The 18,688-nt window shown below is 57.7% G+C and overlaps 1 protein-coding gene across 1 annotated transcript in view; it reads left to right on the top strand.

The window, feature by feature from the left end:
• LOC135516520 (F-box/WD repeat-containing protein 7-like) overlaps positions 1 to 18,688 on the top strand; it is a 98,821-nt gene that overhangs the window by 50,786 nt on the left and 29,347 nt on the right. Inside the window, exons 4-6 of the mRNA XM_064940867.1 lie at positions 827 to 968; positions 7,457 to 7,591; positions 16,424 to 16,547. Of these exons, the coding sequence (XP_064796939.1) occupies positions 827 to 968; positions 7,457 to 7,591; positions 16,424 to 16,547 (401 nt within the window). The remainder of the gene's footprint in view (positions 1 to 826; positions 969 to 7,456; positions 7,592 to 16,423; positions 16,548 to 18,688) is intronic.

The raw sequence follows: 18,688 nt of genomic DNA, 5'->3' as shown, positions 1-18,688 counted from the left end.
TGGGGAGCAGAACGTCTCTCTCTCTACTGTGGGGAGCAGAACGTCTCTCTCTCTCTACTGTGGGGAGCAGAACGTCTCTCTCTCTACTGTGGGGAGCAGAACGTCTCTCTCTCTCTACTGTGGGGAGCAGAACGTCTCTCTCTCTACTGTGGGGAGCAGAACGTCTCTCTCTCTCTGGGGACTGTGGGGAGCAGAACGTCTCTCTCTACTGTGGGGAGCAGAACGTCTCTCTCTCTCTCTACTGTGGGGAGCAGAACGTCTCTCTCTCTCTCTACTGTGGGGAGCAGAACGTCTCTCTCTCTACTGTGGGGAGCAGAACGTCTCTCTCTCTCTCTACTGTGGGGAGCAGAACGTCTCTCTCTCTCTACTGTGGGGAGCAGAACGTCTCTCTCTCTCTACTGTGGGGAGCAGAACGTCTCTCTCTCTCTACTGTGGGGAGCAGAACGTCTCTCTCTCTACTGTGGGGAGCAGAACGTCTCTCTCTCTCTCTACTGTGGGGAGCAGAACGTCTCTCTCTCTCTCTACTGTGGGGAGCAGAACGTCTCTCTCTCTACTGTGGGGAGCAGAACGTCTCTCTCTCTACTGTGGGGAGCAGAACGTCTCTCTCTCTCTCTACTGTGGGGAGCAGAACGTCTCTCTCTCTCTCTACTGTGGGGAGCAGAACGTCTCTCTCTCTCTACTATGGGGAGCAGAACGTCTCTCTCTCTCTCTACTGTGGGGAGCAGAACGTCTCTCTCTCTCTCTACTGTGGGGACTACTTTCCTCTCTCTCTTTCCTTTCTCCTTTTCAAATCTCCCTTTCTCTCTCTCTCTCTCCGTCTGTCCAGTCCCTCCAGTTTCGTTCCATTCCAGACCACGCCCACTACCTTTGGGGACCTGCGAGCAGCCAATGGGCATTCAGCTCAGCGGAGACGTGTGACTTCAGGTCCGCCCCCCTCCGGCCTGCAGGACTGGCTGCACACCTTCCAGGTGAGAGGGACACCTAAAACACAGCCCCTCCCCTCTCTCCCACAGCCCCTCCCCTCTCTCCCACAGCCCCTCCCCTCTCCCACAGCCCCTCCCCTCTCCCACAGCCCCTCCCCTCTCTCTCCCACAGCCCCTCCCCTCACTCTCCCACAGCCCCTCCCCTCTCTCCCAGCCCCTCCCCTCTCTCTCCCACAGCCCCTCCCCTCTCTCCCACAGCCCCTCCCCTCTCTCTCCCACATCCCCTCCCCTCTCTCTCCCACAGCCCCTCTCTCTCTCTCTCCCCCAGCCCCTCTCTCTCTCCCAGCCCCTCTCTCTCTCCCCAGCCCCTCTCTCTCTCCCAGCCCCTCTCTCTCTCCCAGCCCCTCTCTCTCTCCCAGCCCCTCTCTCTCTCCCAGCCCCTCTCTCTCCCCAGCCCCTCTCTCTCAATTCAATTCAATTCAATTCAAGGGGCTTTATTGGCATGGGAAACATATGTTAACATTGCCAAAGCAAGTAAGGTATATAATATATAAAGTGAAATAAACAATAAAAATTAACAGTAGACATCACACATACAGAAGTTTCTCTCTCCCAGCCCCTCTCTCTCTCCCAGCCCCTCTCTCTCTCCCAGCCCCTCTCTCTCTCTCCCAGCCCCTCCCCTCTCTCTCCCCAGCCCCTCTCTCTCCCACAGCCCCTCTCTCTCCCCAGCCCCTCCTCCTCTCTCCCCAGCCCCTCTCTCTCTCCCCCCAGCCCCCTCTCTCTCTCCCCAGCCCCTCTCTCTCTCCCCCAGCCCCCTCTCTCTCCCCCCCCCCCCTCTCTCTCCCAGCCCCTCTCTCTCTCTCTCTCCCAGCCCCTCTCTCTCTCCCAGCCCCTCTCTCTCTCTCTCTCTCCCAGCCCCTCTCTCTCTCTCTCGCCCCAGCCCCTCTCTCTCTCTCCCCAGCCCCTCTCTCTCTCTCTCTCTCCCTCTCCCCAGCCCTTCTTTCTCTCTCTCTCTCTCCCCAGCCCCTCTCTCTCTCCCCAGCCCCTCTCTCTCTCTCTCTCTCTCCCCAGCCCCCTCTCTCTCTCTCTCTCTCCCCCAGCCCCTCTCTCTCTCTCCCCCAGCCCCTCTCTCTCTCTCCCCTCTCTCTCTCCCCCAGCCCCTCTCTCTCTCTCTCTCTCCCCAGCCCCTCTCTCTCTCCCCAGCCCCTCTCTCTCTCCCACAGCCCCTCCCCTCTCTCCCACAGCCCCTCCCCCTCTCTCCCACAGCCCCTCCCTCTCTCCCCACAGCCCCTCCCCTCTCCCACAACCCCTCCCCACAGCCCCTCCCCCTCTCTCTCCCCAGCCCCCTCCCTCTCTCCCAGCCCCTCCCCTCTCTCCCCCCAGCCCCTCCCTCTCTCTCCCACAGCCCCTCACCTCTCTCTCCCACAGCCCCTCTCCTCTCTCTCCCAGCCCCTCTCTCTCTCTCCCCCAGCCCCTCTCTCTCTCCCAGCCCCTCTCTCTCTCCCAGCCCCTCTCTCTCTCTCCCAGCCCCTCTCTCTCTCCCAGCCCCTCTCTCTCTCCCAGCCCCCTCTCTCTCCTCCCAGCCCCTCTCTCTCCCAGCCCCTCTCTCTCCCCAGCCCCTCTCTCTCTCCCAGCCCCTCTCTCTCTCCCCAGCCCCTCTCTCTCTCCCAGCCCCTCTCTCTCCCAGCCCCCTCTCTCTCCCCCAGCCCCTCTCTCCCAGCCCCTCTCTCTCCCAGCCCCTCTCTCTCTCCCAGCCCCTCTCTCTCTCCCCAGCCCCTCTCTCTCTCTCTCTCCCAGCCCCTCTCTCTCTCCCAGCCCCTCTCTCTCTCCCAGCCCCTCTCTCTCCCAGCCCCTCTCTCTCTCCCCCAGCCCCTCTCTCCCCCAGCCCCCCCTCTCCCAGCCCCTCTCTCTCCCACAGCCCCTCTCTCTCCCAGCCCCCCCCTCTCTCCCCAAGCCCCTCCCCTCTCTCTCCCCCAGCCCCTCCCCCCTCTCCCACAGCCCCTCCCTCCCCCCCTCTCTCTCCCACAGCCCCTCCCCTCTCTCTCCCACAGCCCCTCCCCTCTCTCCCCACAGCCCCTCCCCTCTCTCTCCCCCAGCCCCTCCCCTCTCTCTCCCCACAGCCCCTCCCCTCTCTCCCCACAGCCCCTCCTCTCTCTCCCACAGCCCCTCCCCCTCTCTCTCCCACAGCCCCTCCCCTCTCTCCCACAGCCCCTCCCCTCTCTCTCCCCACAGCCCCTCTCTCTCTCCCACAGCCCCTCTCTCTCTCCCAACCCCTCTCTCTCCCCCCAGCCCCTCTCTCTCTCTCCCCCCAGCCCCTCTCTCTCTCCCAGCCCCTCTCTCTCCCCAGCCCCTCTCTCTCTCCCAGCCCCTCTCTCTCTCCCAGCCCCTCTCTCTCTCCCAGCCCCTCTCTCTCTCTCCCAGCCCCTCTCTCTCTCCCAGCCCCTCTCTCTCTCCCCAGCCCCTCTCTCTCTCCCAGCCCCTCTCTCTCTCCCAGCCCCCTCTCTCTCTCTCCCAGCCCCTCTCTCTCTCCAGCCCCCTCCCTCTCCCAGCCCCTCTCTCTCTCCCCCAGCCCCTCTCTCTCTCCCAGCCCCTCTCCCAGCCCCTCTCTCTCTCTCCCCAGCCCCTCTCTCTCTCCCAGCCCCTCTCTCTCCCCCAGCCCCTCTCTCTCTCTCCCCAGCCCCTCTCTCTCCCAGCCCCTCTCCCAGCCCCTCTCCCAGCCCCCTCTCTCTCTCCCCAGCCCCTCTCCCTCTCTCCCCAGCCCCTCTCTCTCCCAGCCCCTCCCTCTCCCAGCCCCTCTCTCTCTCCCCCAGCCCCTCTCTCTCCCCCAGCCCCTCTCTCCCCAGCCCCTCTCTCTCTCCCCAGCCCCCTCTCTCTCTCCCCAGCCCCTCTCCTCTCTCCCCAGCCCCTCTCTCTCTCCCAGCCCCTCTCCTCTCTCCCAGCCCCTCCCTCTCTCCCAGCCCCTCCCTCTCTCCCAGCCCCTCTGCTCTCTCCCCAGCCCCTCTCTCCCAGCCCCCTCCTCCCTCTCCCCCAGCCCCTCTCTCCCAGCCCCTCCCCTCTCCCCCAGCCCCTCTCTCTCTCCCCAGCCCCTCTCTCTCTCCCCAGCCCCTCTCTCTCTCCCCAGCCCCTCTCTCTCTCCCAGCCCCTCTCCCCCTCCCAGCCCCTCTCTCCCAGCCCCTCTCTCCCCCAGCCCCTCTCTCTCCCCCCAGCCCCTCTCTCTCTCCCCAGCCCCTCTCTCTCTCTCCCCAGCCCCTCTCTCTCTCCCAGCCCCTCTCCTCTCTCCCCAGCCCCCTCTCTCTCTCCCAGCCCCTCTCTCTCTCCCCAGCCCCTCTCTCTCTCTCCCAGCCCCTCTCTCTCTCCCCAGCCCCTCCTCTCCCAGCCCCCTCTCTCTCTCCCAGCCCCTCTCCTCTCTCCCCAACCCCCCCTCTCTCTCCCACAGCCCCTCTCTCTCCCCAGCCCCTCTCTCTCCCCAGCCCCTCTCTCTCTCCCAGCCCCTCTCTCTCCCCAGCCCCTCTCTCTCTCTCCCAGCCCCTCCTCTCTCCCAGCCCCTCTCTCCCCCAGCCCCCTCTCTCTCCCAGCCCCTCTCTCTCCCAGCCCCTCTCCTCTCTCCCAGCCCCTCTCTCTCCCCAGCCCCTCTCTCCCCAGCCCCTCCCCTCTCTCCCAGCCCCTCTCTCTCTCCCAGCCCCTCTCTCTCCCAGCCCCTCTCTCTCCCAGCCCCTCTCCTCTCCCCCAGCCCCCTCTCTCCCCAGCCCCTCTCCTCTCCCAGCCCCTCTCTCTCTCCCAGCCCCTCTCCTCTCCCCAGCCCCTCTCCTCTCCCCAGCCCCTCTCCCTCTCTCCCCAGCCCCTCTCCTCCCAGCCCCTCTCTCTCCCAGCCCCTCCCCTCTCTCCCAGCCCCTCTCCTCTCCCCCAGCCCCTCTCCTCTCTCCCAGCCCCTCTCCTCTCTCCCAGCCCCTCTCCTCTCTCCCCAGCCCCCTCCCTCTCTCCCAGCCCCTCTCCTCTCCCCCAGCCCCTCTCCTCTCTCCCCAGCCCCTCCCTCTCCCCCAGCCCCTCTCCTCTCTCCCAGCCCCTCTCCCCAGCCCCTCTCTCCCCAGCCCCTCTCCTCTCTCCCCAGCCCCTCTCTCCCCCAGCCCCTCTCCTCTCTCCCAGCCCCTCTCCTCTCTCCCAGCCCCTCTCCCAGCCCCTCTCCTCTCTCCCAGCCCCTCTCTCCCCAGCCCCTCTCCTCTCCCCAGCCCCTCTCCTCTCTCCCCCAGCCCCCTCTCTCCCTCTCTCCCCCAGCCCCTCCCCTCTCTCCCAGCCCCTCTCTCTCTCCCCAGCCCCTCTCCTCTCTCCCAGCCCCTCTCCTCTCTCTCCCAGCCCCTCTCCTCTCTCCCAGCCCCTCTCCTCTCTCCCCCAGCCCCTCTCCTCTCTCCCAGCCCCTCTCTCTCTCCAGCCCCTCTCCTCTCTCCCCAGCCCCTCTCTCTCTCCCAGCCCCTCTCTCTCCCCAGCCCCTCTCCTCCTCCCAGCCCCTCTCTCTCTCCCAGCCCCTCTCTCTCTCCCAGCCCCTCTCCTCTCTCCCCAGCCCCTCTCCTCTCTCCCCAGCCCCTCTCCTCTCTCCCAGCCCCTCTCTCTCTCTCCCAGCCCCTCTCCTCTCTCCCAGCCCCTCTCTCTCCCCAGCCCCTCTCCTCTCTCCCAGCCCCTCTCCTCTCTCCCAGCCCCTCTCCTCTCTCCCAGCCCCTCTCTCCCCCAGCCCCTCTCCTCTCTCCCAGCCCCTCTCCCTCAGCCCCTCTCTCCCCCAGCCCCTCTCCTCTCTCCCAGCCCCTCTCCTCTCTCTCCCAGCCCCCTCTCCTCTCTCCCAGCCCCTCTCTCTCCCAGCCCCTCTCCTCTCTTGCAGCCCCTCTCCTCTCTCCCAGCCCCTCTCCTCTCTCCCAGCCCCTCTCCTCTCTCCCAGCCCCTCTCCTCTCTCCCAGCCCCTCTCCTCTCTCCCAGCCCCTCTCCTCTCTCCCAGCCCCTCTCCTCTCTCCCAGCCCCTCTCCTCCTCCCAGCCCCTCTCTCCCCAGCCCCTCTCCTCTCTCCCAGCCCCTCTCCTCTCTCCCAGCCCCCTCTCCCTCTCTCCCAGCCCCTCTCCTCTCTCCCAGCCCCTCTCCTCTCTCCCAGCCCCTCTCCTCTCTCCCAGCCCCTCTCCTCTCTCCCAGCCCCTCTCCTCTCTCTCAGCCCCTCTCCTCTCTCCCAGCCCCTCTCCTCCCAGCCCCTCTCCTCTCTCCCAGCCCCTCTCCTCTCTCCCAGCCCCTCTCTCCCAGCCCCTCTCCTCTCTCCCAGCCCCCTCTCTCCCCAGCCCCTCTCCTCTCTCCCAGCCCCTCTCCTCTCTCCCAGCCCCTCTCCTCTCTCCCCCAGCCCCTCTCCTCTCCCAGCCCCTCTCCCAGCCCCTCTCCTCTCTCCCAGCCCCTCTCCTCTCTCCCCAGCCCCTCTCCTCTCTCCCAGCCCCTCTCTCCTCCCCAGCCCCTCTCCCTCTCTCCCCCAGCCCCTCTCCTCCTCCCCAGCCCCTCTCCTCTCCCCAGCCCCTCTCCTCTCTCCCCCAGCCCCTCTCCTCTCTCCTCCCCCAGCCCCTCTGCTCTCTCCCAGCCCCTCTCCTCTCTCCCCAGCCCCTCTCCTCTCTCCCAGCCCCTCTCCTCTCCCAGCCCCTCTCTCTCCCAGCCCCTCTCCTCTCTCCCAGCCCCTCTGCTCTCTCCCAGCCCCTCTCCTCTCTCCCCAGCCCCTCCTCTCTCCCCAACCCCTCTGCTCTCTCCCCAGCCCCTCTCCTCTCTCCCAGCCCCTCTCCTCTCCCCAGCCCCTCTCCTCTCTCCCCAGCCCCTCTCCCTCTCTCCCAGCCCCTCTCTCTCTCTCCCAGCCCCTCTCCTCTCTCCCAGCCCCTCTCCTCTCTCCCAGCCCCTCTCCTCTCTCCCCAGCCCCTCTCCCTCTCTCCCAGCCCCTCTCCTCTCCCCAGCCCCTCTGCTCTCTCCCAGCCCCTCTCTCTCTCCCAGCCCCTCTCTCTCCCCAGCCCCTCTCCTCTCTCTCCCAGCCCCCTCTCTCCTCTCTCCCAGCCCCTCTCCTCTCTCCCAGCCCCTCTGCTCTCTCCCAGCCCCTCTGCTCTCTCCCCAGCCCCTCTCTCCCAACCCCTCTCCTCTCTCTAGTAAACAGACTGCTTGGTGCGTCTCCCTAAAAGCCCCTAACTACAGCCAGGAAGCCCTGGGAGCCGGGAGCGCTTTACACACACAGAGAGGCATTCTGGGTAGTATAATGGGATAGAGTGATGTTACCTGGTACAGACAGCTGGCAGGTCTCCTCCATAGAAGACGTGATCAAGACGATCTTTCATTATATTAATAACTATTTTTTTGTTTGTGTTTTGTATCAAATATTTATGTATTGGTCTCTTCCCCCCTCCCTCTCTCTCTGCTCCCTATCTCCCCTCTCACTCTGCTCCCTCTCTCTTTGCTCCCTCCCTCTCTCCCCTCTCGCTCTGCTCCCTCCGCTCTCCTCTCCCTCCCTCCCTCTACCTTCCTCCCACCCCCTTCCTTTAGGCGTGGAGTGGTCCTGAGCGTCTATTGGCTCTGGATGAGTTGATTGACACCTGTGAGTCCAATCAGGTGAAGCACATGATGCAGGTTATTGAGCCTCAGTTCCAACGAGACTTTATCTCCCTGCTGCCCAAAGAGGTGAGAGGACACACACACACAGACACAGACACAGACACACACACACACACACACACACACACACACACACACACACACACACACACACACACACACACACACACACACACACACACACACACACACACACACAGGATGGACACACACACACACACAGACACAGACACACACAGACACACACAGGACACAGAGGACACACACACACACACACACACACACTCACACACACAGGACGGACACACACACAGACACAGACACACACAGGACACAGACACACACACACACACACACAGGACGGACACACACACACACACACACACGGGACGGACACACACACACACACACACACACACACACACACAGGACGGACACACACACACACACACAGACACAGACACACACAGGACACAGACACACACACACACAGGACACACAGGACACACACACAGACACAGACACACACAGGACACACACACAGACACAGACACACACAGGACACACACACACACACACACACACACACACACGGGACACACACACACACACACACAATGTCTACTGTATGTCTCCTGTAGTTGGCCCTGTGTGTCTCCAGTAGTTGGCCCCCTGTGTGTCTCCAGTAGTTGGCCCTGTGTGTCCTGACGTTGATTTGACTGTGTGTCTCCTGTAGTTGGCCCTGTGTGTCCTGACGTTGATTTGACTGTGTGTCTCCTGTAGTTGGCCCTGTGTGTCCTGACGTTGATTTGACTGTGTGTCTCCTGTAGTTGGCCCTGTGTGTCCTGACGTTGATTTGACTGTGTGTCTCCTGTAGTTGGCCCTGTGTGTCCTGACGTTGATTTGACCGTGTGTCTCCTGTAGTTGGCCCCCTGTGTGTCTCCAGTAGTTGGCCCTGTGTGTCCTGACGTTGATTTGACTGTGTGTCTCCTGTAGTTGGCCCTGTGTGTCCTGACGTTGATTTGACTGTGTGTCTCCTGTAGTTGGCCCTGTGTGTCCTGACGTTGATTTGACTGTGTGTCTCCTGTAGTTGGCCCTGTGTGTCCTGACGTTGATTTGACTGTGTGTCTCCTGTAGTTGGCCCCCTGTGTGTCTCCTGTAGTTGGCCCCCTGTGTGTCTCCTGTAGTTGGCCCTGTGTGTCTCCTGTAGTTGGCCCCGTGTGTCTCCTGTAGTTGGCCCCCTGTGTGTCTCCTGTAGTTGGCCCTGTGTGTGTCTCCTGTAGTTGGCCCCCTGTGTGTCTCCTGTAGTTGGCCCTGTGTGTCTCCTGTAGTTGGCCCCGTGTGTGTCTCCTGTAGTTGGCCCCCTGTGTGTCTCCTGTAGTTGGCCCCCTGTGTGTCTCCTGTAGTTGGCCCCCTGTGTGTCTCCTGTAGTTGGCCCTGTGTGTCTCCTGTAGTTGGCCCCGTGTGTCTCCTGTAGTTGGCCCCCTGTGTGTCTCCTGTAGTTGGCCCTGTGTCTCCTGTAGTTGGCCCTGTGTGTCTCCTGTAGTTGGCCCCGTGTGTCTCCTGTAGTTGGCCCCCTGTGTGTCTCCTGTAGTTGGCCCTGTGTGTCTCCAGTAGTTGGCCCTGTGTGTCCTGACGTTGGCCCTGTGTGTCCTGACGTTGATTTGACTGTGTGTCTCCTGTAGTTGGCCCTGTGTGTCCTGACGTTGATTTGACTGTGTGTCTCCTGTAGTTGGCCCTGTATGTCCTGACGTTGATTTGACTGTGTGTCTCCAGTAGTTGGCCCTGTGTGTCCTGACGTTGGCCCTGTGTGTCCTGACGTTGAGTCTCCTGTAGTTGGCCCCGTGTGTCTCCTGTAGTTGGCCCTGTGTGTCCTGACGTTGAGTCTCCTGTAGTTGGCCCTGTGTGTCTCCTGTAGTTGGCCCTGTGTGTCTCCTGTAGTTGGCCCCCTGTGTGTCCTGACGTTGATTTGACTGTGTGTCTCCTGTAGTTGGCCCTGTGTGTCCTGACGTTGATATGACTGTGTGTCTCCTGTAGTTGGCCCTGTGTGTCCTGACGTTGATTTGACTGTGTGTCTCCTGTAGTTGGCCCCGTGTGTGTCTCCTGTAGTTGGCCCCGTGTGTGTCTCCTGTAGTTGGCCCCGTGTGTGTCTCCTGTAGTTGGCCCCGTGTGTGTCTCCTGTAGTTGGCCCTGTATGTCCTGACGTTGATTTGACTGTGTGTCTCCTGTAGTTGGCCCTGTGTGTCCTGACGTTGATTTGACTGTGTGTCTCCTGTAGTTGGCCCCGTGTGTGTCTCCTGTAGTTGGCCCCGTGTGTGTCTCCTGTAGTTGGCCCCGTGTGTGTCTCCTGTAGTTGGCCCCGTGTGTGTCTCCTGTAGTTGGCCCCGTGTGTGTCTCCTGTAGTTGGCCCTGTGTGTCCTGACGTTGATTTGACTGTGTGTCTCCTGTAGTTGGCCCCGTGTGTCCTGACGTTGATATGACTGTGTGTGTCTCCTGTAGTTGGCCCCGTGTGTCCTGACGTTGATTTGACTGTGTGTCTCCTGTAGTTGGCCCCGTGTGTGTCTCCTGTAGTTGGCCCCGTGTGTCTCCTGTAGTTGGCCCCGTGTGTGTCTCCTGTAGTTGGCCCCGTGTGTGTCTCCTGTAGTTGGCCCCGTGTGTGTCTCCTGTAGTTGGCCCTGTATGTCCTGACGTTGATTTGACTGTGTGTCTCCTGTAGTTGGCCCTGTGTGTCCTGACGTTGATTTGACTGTGTGTCTCCTGTAGTTGGCCCCGTGTGTGTCTCCTGTAGTTGGCCCCGTGTGTGTCTCCTGTAGTTGGCCCCGTGTGTGTCTCCTGTAGTTGGCCCCGTGTGTGTCTCCTGTAGTTGGCCCCGTGTGTGTCTCCTGTAGTTGGCCCTGTGTGTCCTGACGTTGATTTGACTGTGTGTCTCCTGTAGTTGGCCCTGTCTGTCCTGACGTTGATTTGACTGTGTGTCTCCTGTAGTTGGCCCTGTGTGTCCTGACGTTGATTTGACTGTGTGTCTCCTGTAGTTGGCCCTGTGTGTCCTGACGTTGATTTGACTGTGTGTCTCCTGTAGTTGGCCCTGTGTGTCCTGACGTTGATTTGACTGTGTGTCTCCTGTAGTTGGCCCCGTGTGTGTCTCCTGTAGTTGGCCCCGTGTGTGTCTCCTGTAGTTGGCCCCGTGTGTGTCTCCTGTAGTTGGCCCCGTGTGTGTCTCCTGTAGTTGGCCCCGTGTGTGTCTCCTGTAGTTGGCCCTGTGTGTCCTGACGTTGATTTGACTGTGTGTCTCCTGTAGTTGGCCCTGTCTGTCCTGACGTTGATTTGACTGTGTGTCTCCTGTAGTTGGCCCTGTGTGTCCTGACGTTGATTTGACTGTGTGTCTCCTGTAGTTGGCCCTGTGTGTCCTGACGTTGATTTGACTGTGTGTCTCCTGTAGTTGGCCCTGTGTGTCCTGACGTTGATTTGACTGTGTGTCTCCTGTAGTTGGCCCTGTGTGTCCTGACGTTGATTTGACTGTGTGTCTCCTGTAGTTGGCCCTGTGTGTCCTGACGTTGATTTGACTGTGTGTCTCCTGTAGTTGGCCCTGTGTGTCCTGACGTTGATTTGACTGTGTGTCTCCTGTAGTTGGCCCGGTGTGTCCTGACGTTGATTTGACTGTGTGTCTCCTGTAGTTGGCCCTGTATGTCCTGACGTTGATTTGACTGTGTGTCTCCTGTAGTTGGCCCTGTATGTCCTGACGTTGATTTGACTGTGTGTCTCCTGTAGTTGGCCCCGTGTGTCTCCTGTAGTTGGCCCCGTGTGTCTCCTGTAGTTGGCCCTGTGTGTCCTGACGTTGATTTGACTGTGTGTCTCCTGTAGTTGGCCCTGTATGTCCTGACGTTGATTTGACTGTGTGTCTCCTGTAGTTGGCCCTGTGTGTCCTGACGTTGATTTGACTGTGTGTCTCCTGTAGTTGGCCCTGTATGTCCTGACGTTGATATGACTGTGTCTCCTGTAGTTGGCCCTGTGTGTCCTGACGTTGATATGACTGTCTGTCTCCTGTAGTTGGCCCTGTGTGTCCTGACGTTGATTTGACTGTGTGTCTCCTGTAGTTGGCCCTGTGTGTCCTGACGTTGATTTGACTGTGTGTCTCCTGTAGTTGGCCCTGTGTGTCCTGACGTTGATTTGACTGTGTGTCTCCTGTAGTTGGCCCTGTGTGTCCTGACGTTGATTTGACTGTGTGTCTCCTGTAGTTGGCCCGGTGTGTCCTGACGTTGATTTGACTGTGTGTCTCCTGTAGTTGGCCCTGTATGTCCTGACGTTGATTTGACTGTGTGTCTCCTGTAGTTGGCCCTGTATGTCCTGACGTTGATTTGACTGTGTGTCTCCTGTAGTTGGCCCCGTGTGTCTCCTGTAGTTGGCCCCGTGTGTCTCCTGTAGTTGGCCCTGTGTGTCCTGACGTTGATTTGACTGTGTGTCTCCTGTAGTTGGCCCTGTGTGTCCTGACGTTGATTTGACTGTGTGTCTCCTGTAGTTGGCCCTGTGTGTCCTGACGTTGATTTGACTGTGTGTCTCCTGTAGTTGGCCCTGTGTGTCCTGACGTTGATTTGACTGTGTGTCTCCTGTAGTTGGCCCTGTATGTCCTGACGTTGATATGACTGTGTCTCCTGTAGTTGGCCCTGTGTGTCCTGACGTTGATATGACTGTCTGTCTCCTGTAGTTGGCCCTGTGTGTCCTGACGTTGATTTGACTGTGTGTCTCCTGTAGTTGGCCCTGTGTGTCCTGACGTTGATTTGACTGTGTGTCTCCTGTAGTTGGCCCTGTGTGTCCTGACGTTGATTTGACTGTGTGTCTCCTGTAGTTGGCCCTGTGTGTCCTGACGTTGATTTGACTGTGTGTCTCCTGTAGTTGGCCCTGTGTCTCCTGTAGTTGGCCCTGTGTGTCCTGACGTTGATATGACTGTGTGTCTCCTGTAGTTGGCCCTGTATGTCCTGACGTTGATTTGACTGTGTGTCTCCTGTAGTTGGCCCTGTGTCTCCTGTAGTTGGCCCTGTGTGTCCTGACGTTGATATGACTGTGTGTCTCCTGTAGTTGGCCCTGTGTGTCCTGACGTTGATTTGACTGTGTGTCTCCTGTAGTTGGCCCTGTGTGTCCTGACGTTGATATGACTGTGTGTCTCCTGTAGTTGGCCCTGTATGTCCTGACGTTGATATGACTGTGTGTCTCCTGTAGTTGGCCCCGTGTGTCCTGACGTTGATATGACTGTGTGTCTCCTGTAGTTGGCCCTGTATGTCCTGACGTTGATTTGACTGTGTGTCTCCTGTAGTTGGCCCTGTATGTCCTGACGTTGATTTGACTGTGTGTCTCCAGTAGTTGGCCCTGTGTGTCCTGACGTTGATTTGACTGTGTGTCTCCAGTAGTTGGCCCTGTGTGTCCTGACGTTGATTTGACTGTGTGTCTCCTGTAGTTGGCCCTGTATGTCCTGACGTTGATTTGACTGTGTGTCTCCAGTAGTTGGCCCTGTGTGTCCTGACGTTGGCCCTGTGTGTCCTGACGTTGAGTCTCCTGTAGTTGGCCCCGTGTGTCTCCTGTAGTTGGCCCTGTGTGTCCTGACGTTGAGTCTCCTGTAGTTGGCCCTGTGTGTCTCCTGTAGTTGGCCCTGTGTGTCTCCTGTAGTTGGCCCCCTGTGTGTCCTGACGTTGATTTGACTGTGTGTCTCCTGTAGTTGGCCCTGTGTGTCCTGACGTTGATATGACTGTGTGTCTCCTGTAGTTGGCCCTGTGTGTCCTGACGTTGATTTGACTGTGTGTCTCCTGTAGTTGGCCCCGTGTGTGTCTCCTGTAGTTGGCCCCGTGTGTGTCTCCTGTAGTTGGCCCCGTGTGTGTCTCCTGTAGTTGGCCCCGTGTGTGTCTCCTGTAGTTGGCCCTGTATGTCCTGACGTTGATTTGACTGTGTGTCTCCTGTAGTTGGCCCTGTGTGTCCTGACGTTGATTTGACTGTGTGTCTCCTGTAGTTGGCCCCGTGTGTGTCTCCTGTAGTTGGCCCCGTGTGTGTCTCCTGTAGTTGGCCCCGTGTGTGTCTCCTGTAGTTGGCCCCGTGTGTGTCTCCTGTAGTTGGCCCCGTGTGTGTCTCCTGTAGTTGGCCCTGTGTGTCCTGACGTTGATTTGACTGTGTGTCTCCTGTAGTTGGCCCCGTGTGTCCTGACGTTGATATGACTGTGTGTGTCTCCTGTAGTTGGCCCCGTGTGTCCTGACGTTGATTTGACTGTGTGTCTCCTGTAGTTGGCCCCGTGTGTGTCTCCTGTAGTTGGCCCCGTGTGTGTCTCCTGTAGTTGGCCCCGTGTGTGTCTCCTGTAGTTGGCCCCGTGTGTGTCTCCTGTAGTTGGCCCCGTGTGTGTCTCCTGTAGTTGGCCCTGTATGTCCTGACGTTGATTTGACTGTGTGTCTCCTGTAGTTGGCCCTGTGTGTCCTGACGTTGATTTGACTGTGTGTCTCCTGTAGTTGGCCCCGTGTGTGTCTCCTGTAGTTGGCCCCGTGTGTGTCTCCTGTAGTTGGCCCCGTGTGTGTCTCCTGTAGTTGGCCCCGTGTGTGTCTCCTGTAGTTGGCCCCGTGTGTGTCTCCTGTAGTTGGCCCTGTGTGTCCTGACGTTGATTTGACTGTGTGTCTCCTGTAGTTGGCCCTGTCTGTCCTGACGTTGATTTGACTGTGTGTCTCCTGTAGTTGGCCCTGTGTGTCCTGACGTTGATTTGACTGTGTGTCTCCTGTAGTTGGCCCTGTGTGTCCTGACGTTGATTTGACTGTGTGTCTCCTGTAGTTGGCCCTGTGTGTCCTGACGTTGATTTGACTGTGTGTCTCCTGTAGTTGGCCCTGTGTGTCCTGACGTTGATTTGACTGTGTGTCTCCTGTAGTTGGCCCTGTGTGTCCTGACGTTGATTTGACTGTGTGTCTCCTGTAGTTGGCCCTGTGTGTCCTGACGTTGATTTGACTGTGTGTCTCCTGTAGTTGGCCCGGTGTGTCCTGGACGTTGATTTGACTGTGTGTCTCCTGTAGTTGGCCCTGTATGTCCTGACGTTGATTTGACTGTGTGTCTCCTGTAGTTGGCCCTGTATGTCCTGACGTTGATTTGACTGTGTGTCTCCTGTAGTTGGCCCCGTGTGTCTCCTGTAGTTGGCCCCGTGTGTCTCCTGTAGTTGGCCCTGTGTGTCCTGACGTTGATTTGACTGTGTGTCTCCTGTAGTTGGCCCTGTATGTCCTGACGTTGATTTGACTGTGTGTCTCCTGTAGTTGGCCCTGTGTGTCCTGACGTTGATTTGACTGTGTGTCTCCTGTAGTTGGCCCTGTATGTCCTGACGTTGATATGACTGTGTCTCCTGTAGTTGGCCCTGTGTGTCCTGACGTTGATATGACTGTCTGTCTCCTGTAGTTGGCCCTGTGTGTCCTGACGTTGATTTGACTGTGTGTCTCCTGTAGTTGGCCCTGTGTGTCCTGACGTTGATTTGACTGTGTGTCTCCTGTAGTTGGCCCTGTGTGTCCTGACGTTGATTTGACTGTGTGTCTCCTGTAGTTGGCCCTGTGTGTCCTGACGTTGATTTGACTGTGTGTCTCCTGTAGTTGGCCCGGTGTGTCCTGACGTTGATTTGACTGTGTGTCTCCTGTAGTTGGCCCTGTATGTCCTGACGTTGATTTGACTGTGTGTCTCCTGTAGTTGGCCCTGTATGTCCTGACGTTGATTTGACTGTGTGTCTCCTGTAGTTGGCCCCGTGTGTCTCCTGTAGTTGGCCCCGTGTGTCTCCTGTAGTTGGCCCTGTGTGTCCTGACGTTGATTTGACTGTGTGTCTCCTGTAGTTGGCCCTGTGTGTCCTGACGTTGATTTGACTGTGTGTCTCCTGTAGTTGGCCCTGTGTGTCCTGACGTTGATTTGACTGTGTGTCTCCTGTAGTTGGCCCTGTGTGTCCTGACGTTGATTTGACTGTGTGTCTCCTGTAGTTGGCCCTGTATGTCCTGGCGTTGATATGACTGTGTCTCCTGTAGTTGGCCCTGTGTGTCCTGGACGTTGATATGACTGTCTGTCTCCTGTAGTTGGCCCTGTGTGTCCTGACGTTGATTTGACTGTGTGTCTCCTGTAGTTGGCCCTGTGTGTCCTGACGTTGATTTGACTGTGTGTCTCCTGTAGTTGGCCCTGTGTGTCCTGACGTTGATTTGACTGTGTGTCTCCTGTAGTTGGCCCTGTGTGTCCTGACGTTGATTTGACTGTGTGTCTCCTGTAGTTGGCCCTGTGTCTCCTGTAGTTGGCCCTGTGTGTCCTGACGTTGATATGACTGTGTGTCTCCTGTAGTTGGCCCTGTATGTCCTGACGTTGATTTGACTGTGTGTCTCCTGTAGTTGGCCCTGTGTCTCCTGTAGTTGGCCCTGTGTGTCCTGACGTTGATATGACTGTGTGTCTCCTGTAGTTGGCCCTGTGTGTCCTGACGTTGATTTGACTGTGTGTCTCCTGTAGTTGGCCCTGTGTGTCCTGACGTTGATATGACTGTGTGTCTCCTGTAGTTGGCCCTGTATGTCCTGACGTTGATATGACTGTGTGTCTCCTGTAGTTGGCCCTGTGTGTCCTGACGTTGATTTGACTGTATGTCTCCTGTAGTTGGCCCTGTGTGTCCTGACGTTGATTTGACTGTGTGTCTCCTGTAGTTGGCCCCGTGTGTCCTGACGTTGATTTGACTGTGTGTCTCCAGTAGTTGGCCCTGTGTGTCCTGATGTTGATTTGACTGTGTGTCTCCTGTAGTTGGCCCTGTGTGTCCTGACGTTGATTTGACTGTGTGTCTCCTGTAGTTGGCCCTGTGTGTCCTGACGTTGATTTGACTGTGTGTCTCCTGTAGTTGGCCCTGTATGTCCTGACGTTGATTTGACTGTGTGTCTCCTGTAGTTGGCCCTGTGTGTCCTGACGTTCCTGGAGCCCAGAGATCTGATGCATGCTGCTCAGACCTGTTCCTATTGGAGGATACTGGCTGAGGATAACCTGCTGTGGAGGGAGAAGTGTAGGGAGGAGGGTACGTACACACACACACACACACACACACACACACACACAGAGAGAGGAGGGTACAACACACACACACACAGAGTAGGGTCCAACACACACACACACAGAGGAGGGTACAACACACACACACACACGGAGGAGGGTACAACACACACACACATACACACACACACACACAGAGAGAGAGGAGAGTACAACACACACACACACACACAGAGAGAGGAGTGTACAACACACACACACAAAGAGGAGGATACAACACACACACACACACACACAGAGGAGGGTACAACACACACACACACAGAGAGAGAGAGGAGTGTACAACACACACACACACAGAGGAGGGTACAACACACACACACAGAGAGAGAGAGAGGAGTGTACAACACACACACACCGAGAGGAGGGTACAACACACACACAGAGAGGAGGGTACAACACACACAGAGAGAGGAGGGTACAACACACACAGAGAGGAGGGTACAACACACACAGAGAGGAGGGTACAACACACACACAGAGAGGAGGGTACAACACACACAGAGAGGAGGGTACAACACACACAGAGAGGAGGGTACAACACACACAGAGAGTAGGGTACAACACACACAGAGAGGAGGGTACAACACACACAGAGAGGAGGGTACAACACACACAGAGAGGAGGGTACAACACACACACAGAGGAGGGTACAACACACACACAGAGGAGGGTACAACACACAGAGAGGAGGGTACAACACACACACACAGAGAGGAGGGTACAACACACACACACAGAGAGGAGGGTACAACACACAGAGAGGAGGGTACAACACACACACACACACAGAGGAGGGTACAACACACAGAGAGGAGGGTACAACACACAGAGAGGAGGGTACAACACACAGAGAGGAGGGTACAACACACAGAGAGGAGGGTACAACACACACAGAGGAGGGTACAACACACACACACAGAGAGGAGGGTACAACACACAGAGAGGAGGGTACAACACACACACACACACACAGAGGAGGGTACAACACACACACACACACAGAGGAGGGTACAACACACACAGAGAGGAGGGTATCGAAAAAAAAAAAAAACAAGTTCACAATGTTAACGTTATCTAGCTATGTTGAGTATTAGTTCCTATGTGATATTTTAGCACCATGTTTATCTCGCCAGCTAGCACCACAGATGACAGGGTTAGTTATTGTAATCTTTGCTAACAGGTCACATAGCTATCTGCTTAGCTAGCTAGCTAACAGGGTTATTTATTATAATATCCCTCGTTGGTGAAGGTAGGAAAAACATCTCTGATCCTCAACACTCGGGTCCCACAAGGGTGTGTGCTCAGCCCCCTCCTGTACTCCCTGTTCACCCACGACTGCGTGGCCACGCACGCCTCCAACTCAATCACCAAGTTTGCAGACGACACAACAGTGGTAGGCTTGATTACCAACAACGACGAGACGGCCTACAGGGAGGAGGTGAGGGCCCTCGGAGTGTGGTGTCAGGAAAATAACCTCACACTCAACGTCAACAAAACTAAGGAGATGATTGTGGACTTCAGGAAACAGCAGAGGGAACACCCCCCTATCCACATCGATGGAACAGTAGCGGAGAGAGTAGCAAGTTTTAAGTTCCTCGGCATACACATCACAGACAAACTGAATTGGTCCACTCACACAGACAGCATCGTGAAGAAGGCGCAGCAGCGCCTCTTCAACCTCAGGAGGCTGAAGAAATTCGGCTTGTCACCAAAAGCACTCACAAACTTCTACAGAGGCACAATGGAGAGCATCCTGGCGGGCTGTATCACCGCCTGGTACGGCAACTGCTCCGCCCTCAACCGTAAGGCTCTCCAGAGGGTAGTGAGGTCTGCACAACGCATCAAACTACCTGCCCTCCAGGACACCTACACCCCCCCAGGTCATCAGATTGTTAAACAGCCACCACAGAGAGACAAACGGCTGCCTACCTACAGACTTGATATCATTGGCCACTTTATTTAATGGGACACTAGTCACTTTAATAATGTTCACATATCTCACATTACTCATCTCATCTCATACATTACATACATACATACATACATACACACACACACACACACACACACACACACACACATACACACATACATACACACATA

Source organism: Oncorhynchus masou, chromosome 27, assembly GCF_036934945.1.
Source record: "Oncorhynchus masou masou isolate Uvic2021 chromosome 27, UVic_Omas_1.1, whole genome shotgun sequence".
Classification (NCBI taxonomy): domain Eukaryota; kingdom Metazoa; phylum Chordata; class Actinopteri; order Salmoniformes; family Salmonidae; genus Oncorhynchus; species Oncorhynchus masou.
The sequence above is the reverse complement of the archived record's forward strand: the minus strand, read 5'-3'. Positions and strand labels throughout refer to the sequence as shown.